Here is a 12,091-nt window from a genome sequence, read left to right as displayed (position 1 = left end):
ATACGATTTGTCACCGGGAAAGTATAGCAGCGCAGATTGTTCTTTGTGGCCAAGCGAATTCTCAGAACATTGGCCAGCACCCTGTCTATGTCACAGAAAAGGCTTTGGTCACCATGTAAAATATGAGCACCGTAGGTATCAGCCAGACTTTTTGTTTCGTTCTATTGTGCGCTAAGGGGTAACATCTAAGCGAAACGCACTCTATAAAAGCGATGTTCACTGCTTTCTCCGCCGCCCCCGCCGTGGTGGCGTAGTGTTCTTGAACTAGGAGAAAGAGAAACGAGGTGATGACGAACAATAAGCGAGTGAGATTTGTTTTTAGATACTTACTGTGAACCGAAAGCAAATTTCTTGGTGGTCTGCTTTGACGTAGCGAGGCTTGTAAGCATGGCTCGACATTTTTTCCGTAACAATACCTTCTGTTCATTCATGTTGGCCCGAAAAGCTGGCTGAGCGGAACAATGATAAGTGATGAGCATTTCCATTTTCGCTACATAGGCAACCTAGTTAATTTTTTTTCCACGTGCTGCACTTTTTACCTACACAACACTATATAGAACAGCATAGGTTGAGACTTAGTGGAGGCCTGCAGCCAGTTCTGCATAGGGCTGACTTTTCTAGTAGGCTGACCTTTATCAAATAAGACAGCGCCTGAATATTTAGGTTGTGGATAGCAGGAATATCGTAAGTAGAATGACTTCAGCACAACAACATATACAGGTGAGACTATTACGATTAACTTGGCTTTCAAGAGGAAACTGCAGTAGCCTGTATATAACTGAACCCTTCTTTTATTTATTAATTTCCTATTTTGGATAAAGATCCTGGGAAGTATGAACAATTTAAAAGTGCGAGAATATACAAAGCTAAACATGGCACTACACACTCTAACACTACGAGTTTAGCGTGGCTCGGGGCACCTATAACCTGGCTTATGCGTTTCTGGCTTAAAAAAGAGATCTGTAATTATACAGTTTTTTTCATGACATAGGTTCCAAGTCGGAACCGTCATTGAAACTAAATTGACTAATGTGCTAAGACTACTATCGCCCTGCTACTATGAGCCCATGTGTGCTTCACTTAAAGGAGCCTTGCAATTACCGTAGGGCTTTCACCTGCCGCAGGAAGAAGCTTTATTTTCTAACGCGATAGCATTAGGGGCCCCATGTCGCTGAATATCAGGTGCCGGCGTCGGCAGAGTTGTCCGCGAGCGAAAACATCAGCACATATTCAGGTGTATGTACATGCCGAGCCTTTCTATGTGACATGTGATACATGGGGGTTCCATTGCCACACCATTCAATCACTAAAGTTGGTTATACCTTGCCTAACATTTTTGACAAGGATATTCCTTGTAGTTTTGCGATTTACAGCCCACAAAAAATGTCATGACACAAAACGCAGGCACCGAATGTCTTTGATGTTAAATGTTCTGAGATGCAAATATCAAAATTACGAAACAATAACAGAAACCTGAAATTGTGTTTTTGATTGACGCGGCTATGCACGACCTCCAGGATCGGCCCACTCGAGAGAATACGTATCTGACAGAAAGCTCGCCTTCGTGCATAGCCTTGGCCGTCAGCGCCTCCCGGCATACATTACTGTTACATAAGCTGCTGCTGGGAAGCGTGAGCACCAGTCAGGGATATTTGAATGCAGTCGCGTTCCACTCTTAAGAGGACGCGTTAGCTTGGGCCCAACTCAATGTAAAACATGTAAAACGGAAAAACGTTTTTCTGAGATAACCCCTGGACCGATTTTAATGAAATTTGTTATATTTGAGAGAGAATGTTAAATTCTAGTGACTGCTGTAAGCTGAATTTCGATTTAGGGCTCCAATTTCGTTAAAAAGATTTTCAAATATTCCACCATATGAAAAAAATCGAAGCACAAAGTTTACAAATTCATAGCTCTGCATCAAGAACAGATATCGCGGTTCTGTAAACGACATCCATTAGACCATTTAAAGCGGACAACTTATATGTGTCATTTTACATCTTACGTAAACTTTTTACGTTGGGTACAAGGGTTGTGCAAAAGCTCTATTTCCATATTACTAAACTTTTTTATATTCATGAGTAACAAATCAATTTTGTCCTCGGTTGTAAGTTTTTCTTTTAAATGCAACAAACCTCGTCAAATTTGGTGCTGTGGTTGCCGAGTAAAACGAATTCTCCTTTTACATCTATTTAGATACGAGCACCAGAGCTAAAACTTCCTCTTAAAGGTGAATCTATCTGTGTCTGTCTGTCTGTCTGTGTGTCTGTCTGTCTGTCTGTCTTATACATATATATATGTATAAGTACATACATATATGTACGTACTTATATGTACATATATGTACATATAAATCCTATTTTACATCGACCTAACTTAAAAAAATAGAAATATATAAATACAGTATGCGGTATGTGCTACAATTTGTTGTTCAACCTGTACCACATTTAGCAAATACTCAAATACAATGTTTACCCCGTGAACGTAGCACTTGCGAAGGTTTCTCTAAACAGCTCTCTCTAAAAACGTTGAACTTGCCATCTATGTGGTGGTTCTGTTGGGTTGTCTCCACCGGGGTGTTTAGCCTGGCGATCCAGCATGAGAATTTTTCAGCCCATTGCCATCTATGCTACTTCTCCATAGTGCTTATTTTCAAGCGCTGAAACACACTTTCGCCTATTGTATTTAGAAATAAAAATGGGTGAGGTCAGGTTTGTGATGGGGTCATGTGTGAAGATGCATTTAGCTTTTTTTTGACAACCACGTTTCTCTAATCCTTTCTAATGCTTGAATAAAAAAATCATCGACGGTTACGTTACTCCGTAATGCAAACTTTAGCGCAGCTGAATACGTGTTTTCATTTTGCGATGTATTGAGGCATCGCACCCATAATCGCACCGACAGCCACGACCCGTGGCGTTAAATACAGGCCGGCCATACGGTTGCCGCTTCTCTGCAACTCCAACACCATAATCTTTACCGATAAAACGCTTGCGGCAAACGCTATGCGCGAAGGCGAGCTTTCTGTTTTTTTTTTTATTATTTTCCCACGCGTCCGGTGCCGCAGCTGCTGCGGATGCGCGGAGGTCAACCCCATCTGGCGGTACTTCAAGTTGGCTTCCTCCGCTTTCTTCCTCATGTTTCCGCTGCATCCTCCTCCTTGCGCTCTCTTCGCTCTCACTGTATTTCATCGCACGCTGCGCTCCGCGTTCGCTCTTCAATCTTTCGCTGTGCTCGTTCGCTCAGTTAAGCCATCGGCGTCTAAAAGCTGCGCTCTAAGATAATTATTTCAGCAGATGAGCACCATGCTTGATCGACATGTAGAGCGTGCTCGCCACAATAGCTTTATTTATCAAAGAATGCTGGGTAAGATCTCACACGTGTTGTCGACATGACTTATCACTTCCTATAATATGATTTCTATAGTGGCTTATTCATGAGTGTGCGCAGAATGCTAGAACTTCATGAACTGTGCGTATTATATGCTTGTTAAAGAACTTCATGTGATAGACATTTTTTCGAAGTCCCCGACTGCCGCAAACATGATACTGAGATGGCGACTTTGACTCATAAAATCTAAGAATGCTTCCTTTAGAAGTCTATTTGGCACTTATTTTCAAAGAAAGGAGTTCTTACTAAAATGTCATTCAAGTCGAGTTCCATTTTGATTTACAACTTGCATCTTATTACCATCTTCTTGCAGGCTCAGCAAGGAATTTCCAGCTCACCTGCTGCCTATATTATAAAGACGGGCATTCTGCTGAGTATTGTATTTTTCATGGTGCAGCTTCTCTCGACAGCATGTAAGTACTTTCCTCATATTTTAGGAAGAGAAAAGATCCTTCCGCCTTCAACTTAGCACTATAGGTGCTATCTCAGTAGGCAGTCCACAGGCATCAAAGTGGGACATAGCAAAAATTGAGGAGCACATCAGTTCCCTCCGAAAGCACGACATCATCACAATATGATCGTAGCGAAAACTAGATGCCTGTAGGTAAATTTCCTCTTAAATAAGTAGCTTTACTTTTGGCCAGCTTTCGTAGCAATCGGTTTGTCATAATAAATTAGAGTTACCGTTGTTATGAACCTGCCTAGTGCACATCTTAGTTACTAGCTAGTGTGCGTAGAATCGTTTATCAGACCGTATACATTTCAATATGTGACTTGTGGGACACCATAGCAGGAATGCCTACACTGTTAGTGCTCCTGCCTTTTTAGTCAGGCTGCCTAAGTTATTTCAACGAAACTAAAATAACCGTGACCAAATAGCGCTACAGTTCATAGGGATAGTAGAAAGTCAATAAACATATCCATTGTAAAGCGAGTTTTTAGGCGTGCCTATGACTATATGACTTGATCACTCATCTATGCTGCGCTATTCAGCTAACATGTACCAAGCCTCTCAAGAAGCAAAGATATGCACGTGAATACGACAAAATGCATAATATAGGGATCAACGCCAAGGGGACCAATATAATTTTTGATATTTTCTTTACTGCTCTAGCTGAAGGTGGAATGCATAATCAGTTGGCATAAATAGAAAGAAAATATAATGCAGCGTAGATCAAACAGCAGCATAATGGCAAAGAAAAAAAACAATTCTCATCGTGTAATTTAACACAAACAAACGATAGAAGAAAGAAGAAATAAATTTGCCTAAAGAAATTATGATTCTGCGAAGAAGCTGAAATATTACAGCGTGAGCGCATTTTACTGGGCGGATTCGGGCTCTCTACGGTCTCTTATTCTACATAATGCAAAAGAATTCTTAGTGACATCGTACTGCTATTGAATGGAAAATAGAGCTGGAGTCTACAGTATTTGGTTGCCTTGGGTGATGAAAACTGATTTTATTGAGAGATTCTCTAAATTAAATCTGAACCGCCTACGACAAGGGATGTCCAAATATCTCGACATTCAAATACGATCAGTATAGACTCTCATATTAATTTCGTATTCGGTTAGGTAACTTACTATTTCAGTAAAAATTGGTTTCTTTCGCGCATATATTAAGCAATATAGATATAGAAGTCTCGAAGGAGAGAAAACAATGGGTGTGAATACAGCTCCAGATGATTTTGCTCAAGGATGGTGGTAATTAATCCGACGATATATCACTTCTTGGGTGCATGCACTCAAGGTCAATTATTTGCAGCCATTAAATTAGTCGCCCAATTCTTTGAGACATATATTGGAATTCGTTCTAGTTGATATTTTGTTAGGGTCATTATGTTTGCGTTATTTTAAAACGACATACGGTGCCGCCGTATTAGACTCGTCTCCTTCAGTGAACATAGCAATGTCAGCGCCTATTTTCAAGCGCCCAACCTGAATCAAGAATACCATTGTTATGGTGCACCAAAATCCGAAAAGCTGCTGTTGATTCTATACGAGCTGCGCAGTTGTGAGGAAGACTAATGATGAGTGGTGCTACATGCATGGGCCAATGTATACCAAACCTAATCTCTTTTTTACGAAACGTACTCACTGTCAACTTGATATTTCATGTTGCTGCAGAAATGAAAAAAAAATTAATTCATCACTTCAATTGAGTCGATAATATTAGTAAGCCCCTAGCCCCCTACCCAGGACGTCCACCATTTAAATTGTTTTACTCAGACCTGCTTCAGAAAAAAAAAACATGTTGATTACCAAAGCGATGAGCAGCCATTGTATTTAAACGCTTATCAACAACCTTTATTCACACGCTCTCGGTTTATTAAGGCTCACAGCAGTAAACTGACAGCACGCAATCTTTGGGACTTCCAAAATTCCTTTGCAAAAGTCACATTCCCTCATTTATTATAATTTGAATGTATCGACTGCTATTGAACAATCGCATTGTCCTACCCACCAGGTAGCCGACCCAAGCTTCATCATTATTTACAACTATATCGGAGTAAAGGCGTACTCATCAACAAATAGCCGGATTTACCTTTAAAGCAAGATGTATCATTAGAAATTGTGCACTAAATAACGAGCGAACTTCATGACATGTTAACATACGAATAATAGTCAATAAAGAGTTCCCTGCCCATCGCGGTAGCCTACCGGCTAAGGCGTCGGTTTTTACTCGCAGATGAGCAAACATAGATACCATGGCTGAAAGTAAGAGCTTCATTTTTTGTTGTGCTCTAATTGCATAGCTCTTTTTAACCACCTTATATCCGACCACGCCCATGAGTAAAAGTAAATGGCAAGGTAGAATGCTTTGGGCTCGACACTGCGAATAGGAAAATGTTCGTGTTCCTGTTCACATCAGCTGTAGCTTGTATTAAGGCTGGACCCACCACCTGTAGGTGTACCCAGCCATTAGCCCGCAACCATGCTCTGGATTTCCGGCGCACACGCGTACCATACCACCGGCGCCTAAAATATCACCATGACTGAACCCGTCGCCTTCGCCTGGCAACAACCCGAACCTTCCGTGTTATCGATACCAAGGACCGAACGCACCCCATATAACTCGGCAGGCATTTCCGGCTGCTTTCAGCGACCGTTCAGTTCTGGAGCTACTGGTCCTAGCACAAACAAAAAGTAGTTACCAATAAGGAATGCGCATACAACACCATAGCGTGTGGGCTACCTGAAGGGTGCCTCTACTTTTTGCACTGTACATAAGTTACCTCCCCAAAATTCTTGTATATTCTAAAACATTATAGTATACGGACAATATGGGCATAATATTAACAGGAGATAGTGTGTCACCACAGCAAGTCAACATACTGTCTGAGTCTACAAAGGTAAGATAATGGTTTATTGAAATCAAATCAGCATAACATTCTGTAAAAACGAATTACACTGTTTTTATATCTAGAAGAGATAACATTGGTACTGCATCAGCCAAGCTCTATCTGCACAACGTGTCAAATGGAGCAGGTTATTTCTTCTAAATATTGGTGAGTGTTTTTCTAATAACACCTTCAATGGGATGAACAAATTCACAGCCTTCGCATAAAGGTGGCGTGTCAATGTAATACTCTAATCAGAACACGTTAATGCTTTCCCATTTCTGTGCTTGAACCACTGTAGTTTTTGTCATTCTCATATAGTTTACTGTATAAAACCATGGGGTGTAAGATACATATCATGCCTAGAACAACTACTATCACTGTTTCTGGACAGCCTCAGAATGTTTTATACCGATGCAGTGACGTTCACTCAGCGCACTGAGGAGGTCTGCCAACTCGCGTTGTATCGCATTCGTTGTCGCCAAACCTACGTACGCCCCCCGTTACAATCTTTGCCACCGAGCGCACATGTTCGATCCTTGCGATGCAGTGTGGGCGTGGAGACCCATCCGACCGCGCGGCCGTTCGGAAACGCTGTTCGGTCCTCATATGGTTGTAAAGCGCGTCACCAAAGTTACCTAGGAGGTCCTCCCGGAATGAACGTTAAGGTGGTCCTGTCATTTTCCTCATTCTGAAGCTCTTGACGGTGCCAAACTGAAACCATATCTCTCGTGCTATGAACCCGACTGCTCAATGACTTTTCCGACGCTCTGTAACTCAATTGCGCCTCTTTTCTGTTTTGTTGCTGGTCCTTTCTGGTGGAGGCCGACATATTCTCCTTGACCCCAAAGTTATTTCAACTGGTAACACCCATCGTGACTTCGTTTATTTTGGTTTGTGCTTTACACTTCTAAACTTCTTACACAGCATCCCGATGATGCTAGGAGGGTTTTTTTTTAAAGCGACTAAACCGATATGCGATAGGGTGTAATGTACCCGTGTGCGTATGGATGCGCTTGGATGGAAGAGAGCATTACTGGGCGTTTCCCGCCAGGTGGTTCAGATTTTTGGAGTCCCCTAGTACGGCGTGCCTAATAATCAGATCGATGTTTTGGCACATAAAACTCCATTATGAATTAACTGGGCTATTCCAAGCAAGTACGTGGACTCCATGCCGTGCCTTGGTGCTTTGCCGCAGGTCAAAGAAACGCATGTGAAGAAGTAAATGATAACAAAAGTGTTGTCTGCATTGTCGTGTCGGTGCGTGTTGTCATGTTTTTTTCATAAGCATGGAATTATATATTGCTTACCCGGAGTATTATTGTCCTGTTGGAGCAAACGTTATTCTTACGTTCCTGTGGGACACAGCATCAGTTACCGATGTTAATGTGATTGCGTTATTTTTTGATAATTGCGAATGTTTACATTTTTTTCAAATGCGCTGCTAATGTTTCTTATACGTCGAAAGACCGCCGTGGGTGCCCAGTGGCTATGGTGCTGCGCTAGTGACCTTGAGGCTCTAGGTTCGAGCCAGACCGTGGCGGCAGTATTTTGATGTTAGCGCAATGTAAAGCAATCTTGTACTTAGATTCAGGTGTATATGAAAATCACCTGCTGAAATTTCAGCAGCGAAAAGAGAAAGCCGTTTTGGGCTTATCCTTGTGAAAATAGAAAGGTTATGTGACGGTGCTGTTCCGCCAATGATGAAGAGAATGGCGCCGGCATGGAGTAATACATCCGTTCTTGCGTAATGTCTTGTGAGCAGCAACGTCTTCTCTACGATGATGACCGCAATGTTCCGCATGCGCTCCGAACCTCAACGTGCCCAATCGTAACTTGCAGAGCGTACAAAGCGCACTTGCTTCCTTTATATGTACAAAACTCTCATCTCTGATTCCTACTGGTTGAAGGGTCCTTCATCATTGACAAAATCACGTCGCAGCACCACAGTTCAGCCACCTGCGCTTATCTGTACCCGCCGAGTTACTGCGGAAGTTCGAGACACGCCCGCTGACAACTTTGCTACTGTGTAGTACGAAGGGGGAACCGCCATTACCAAGATATATTACAACCCGCAAGCTATAGTTCTAATCGTGATGGAGAATGTGGGCTAGACGCAGCCGTTTAGGGCTAGTCTCATGGGGTGCTGTTCATTACGGGCCACGGCCAGCTGCACGCGACTACCACACCACCACACCACCAACCAGTACGATGCCTTGAATGCCTTGAAGTGCGCGACTGTACAGTGCACATTGGCTTCCGAGGACCAGCGACTGCAGCTGCTCCTTGTCATTGACGAGTTGGGCGGCTATCGCTCAACACAACTGCAACGTCAGATGTTTGCTGATTGGCGAATGGGCAGCCGCTTTGAAGGAGTCCCTCTTGAAGCAGTTTCTTTCTGTGGCAGCTACAGGCATTGAAGGAGACGTTTTGCGCCATCAACTGCAGCTTTCTATTATCGACTTAGGTCAAGCTTAGGTCTATTTGACTTAGGTCAAATCAATACCAGCAATTCGGACCGGGTCGTCGCCATCAGAACACTCGTATAGCTCATGCGTGCTGCCAATAAACCACGTATTTAACAAATAATACCGGAACATGGCACTACAGTCGGTACTCTTTAAGTTAGTTGATATCATCTCCCTCTCGGTTTCTTGCATTTCAATGTGCCCATTCAATCTTTTACTATTGGACGTCTTTCATGATACACCATGCACTGTACTTTCAGCTTGCACCCGCCACTCCAAACTTTCCATATGTTTCTCCCTGTTGAGACATCTTTTTCTGACGTTTCATCGTTCATCTATGCATAGTTATTAGCATGCGAATAAATGCCTTAACTTGATTGTGTTTCGGAGAAAGTAACGGAAAGGTTACGTATTGTTACTGCCACTGAATACTCGACTAAGCTGTAATAAATTGTAACACCAACCTTGCTCCTGCTGAACCAGCTGTAGCTGTAAATTTTTGCTGACAGGCTTTATTGAGCTTCTTTTTCTTGGCTGAAACACTAATGCCAGCAGGCCTAGTTAGAACTGATTCATCCTGAAGCTTTACACAAGCAGACGGGGATGAAGAAAGACACACAAGGACAAGGAAGCGCTCACGATTGCGTTTTTTTCTAGTTGGTTCGCTCTAATGGTTCCCCAGAATTGTGACAAGGCCTGAGGTATCTATTTCGAACGCTCAGCGATAAATCATTAGATGGCGCGAGGCCACCAGGAGAAAAGCAAACTCTTCGTCTACTTTCCCTTCCACCACTCCTTCACTTCCTCCCCGTGTGTACAAAGGCACAGCTAGGTTATCAAAGCGAACTGAGGAGAAATAAATGTCCAACGACTTTAGTAGGACGTTGCTGAGTGCTACTTAGTTCAAACTTCAAGGCAGGTTAAAACTGCGCGAAAAAAACGAGGACAAGCGGAAGGAACACACAACACCGCACGGGCGCTCAAGCGGCGTTGTGTGTTCGTCTTGTCGTTGTTTCCTTTTTCGCTAAGTTTTAACCTTTATTCAACGACTAGACGCAAAGCCGCAAAAAAAAGACATGTCTGTTGAGCGCGTATATTTTGCCGGTGCTTTCATTTGGATCTTTTTGCGGCTTATAGCCCACAATGCTGACGTTTAGGACTACTTTGGTCAATAAACATTGGCACAATGCTCAATGAAGTTCCATATAGCGGACTGAGATATGTTTATGTTAATAGGAGTTCCGCAAAATTTATAATTGGAAAACTACATGCACCTTAATAAATTTACAACACTTCTCAAGTCAGTGTAAGGACAGCAATCGTACTGGAGAGCACGAGTTTAAACCTAACACTGCAATGCTCCATTATTTCGCCAAAATAGAAATGCGCCATAATTGTCCCTGAGGTGACAAATGTAAACAAATGAAAGATATACGAATTTTGTTTCTTCTTTGCTCTTTGTAATCGTTAATGTGATAAGCTACGCACGTATTTCAATTCGTTCGCTAGCAATAACTACTTGGCAACTGCCAAGCAATAACTACTTGGCAGTTGAATATAGAGTACCTAGCAAGGTTGCTATAACTGGAAACCGCTTCATTGTGTTGTTTCTTTTCTGTTTTAGCTGCTGCCGATTGTCCAGTGAAGTTGACAAAATGCAATGGCACAGATATAGTCACATGTTTGAGGCGTGATGGAAACTGCCAGTGCTCTTGCAGTAAGTAATTTGCATTTCTTCTTTTGAAAGTCTGGGAAGAATACATTTTCCTTTTCGTGAAAGCGGCTGTAATCGATTCCAGAGAAAGAACAGTGCTATTTTCACATGTGAAATTGATTTATGCTTCACGTTCTTTCATGTGAGATCTTCAGCGAAACTGGTGCTTCATTTAGCATTTTGTTTCGCGCTAAACTTTACTGATGTAAGAAGCGACACTTAGAAACTGGTGCAATCCCCATATGCGACATATGCTAGAGCCATGTCTTGCGATACTAGCATCGCGTTATTCTGCGAATGTGTGGCGATCTTTTGCAACCAGCTTGAAACTGCATCACACTGTCACCATTCAAGTAACTTAAGATCACGCCGCATGTAGAGGATAAATAAATTAGGTCTGTTTGTTTTGCGTAAACGTTTTAGAACACTTGTTTTCGTTCGGTGGTGGATATAAACATGCACAAAACACACTTGCAGCTTGTTGAAAGCAGCAATGCCACCAGTGTGATTTCTATAACTGACGTCATAGTACCGACATGACATTCGATTAGGAAGACAAGCAATTTTGTAGGAGACTGTGGTCAAGCTTGAAACGCAGTGAGGATAACTCTAACGCAATTTTATGCTGATTATTACTTACCTCAGCAACGAAAATCTATATTTTTTTACTTTCCCTTCCATTTTCACTATTTCAATCACCTATATCATTCCTATGCCGAGTATCACGTCAGAACACACTTGGACTGCAGCAAAATATTCTGCCTTCGAATATAATATTTTCTTCCTCATGATGGAAGGCACATTCCGCGAGAGGAATCCAGACTCTCTCGAGTGAAAGTGCACTGTTGCAATAATACGTTTGTTTGGGCGAGTGGGTTCATCCTCACAGTTTTCATAAAAACACGCTAAAGTGCCACTCCTATCGTCTGTGTTCCGTTTGTCTTTGTCTATAGTGCGTTTCTATGAATACTTATTCTCTGCAAGCTCGCAAGACTAAAAGACCACTGGCTGTTTTATTTTGCGTAAATTGACTGACGCTGCTTCCTTCGGCTTTTTCATAGATGAGATATGTTGTTAATGGGCGCATCGCAGAATTTAGACTTTTGTATGTAAGCTTAGGCATTAAACCTCTAACAGGAAGTAAGTGATGATTGCGTAAACCATACTGTATGTATTAT

General features: G+C 42.2%; 1 protein-coding gene across 3 annotated transcripts in view; it reads left to right on the top strand.

Annotated features, from left to right (window-relative positions):
- The first annotated feature begins 580 nt into the window (after window positions 1–580).
- LOC126533834 (uncharacterized) overlaps window positions 581–12,091 on the top strand; it is a 57,926-nt gene continuing 46,415 nt past the window's right edge. For 2 of the 3 annotated variants that reach the window (XM_055072425.1, XM_055072427.1), the window contains exons 1-3: window positions 581–720; window positions 3,704–3,803; window positions 10,824–10,916. In XM_055072425.1, coding sequence (XP_054928400.1) covers window positions 694–720; window positions 3,704–3,803; window positions 10,824–10,916 — 220 coding nt within the window. In that variant the 5' untranslated portion in view covers window positions 581–693. The remainder of the gene's footprint in view (window positions 721–3,703; window positions 3,804–10,823; window positions 10,917–12,091) is intronic. The other variant, XM_055072426.2, reaches the window with a different exon arrangement.

Source organism: Dermacentor andersoni, chromosome 7 (genome assembly GCF_023375885.2).
Source record: "Dermacentor andersoni chromosome 7, qqDerAnde1_hic_scaffold, whole genome shotgun sequence".
NCBI lineage: Eukaryota > Metazoa > Arthropoda > Arachnida > Ixodida > Ixodidae > Dermacentor > Dermacentor andersoni.
This window is presented reverse-complemented; position numbering and strand designations above follow the sequence as displayed.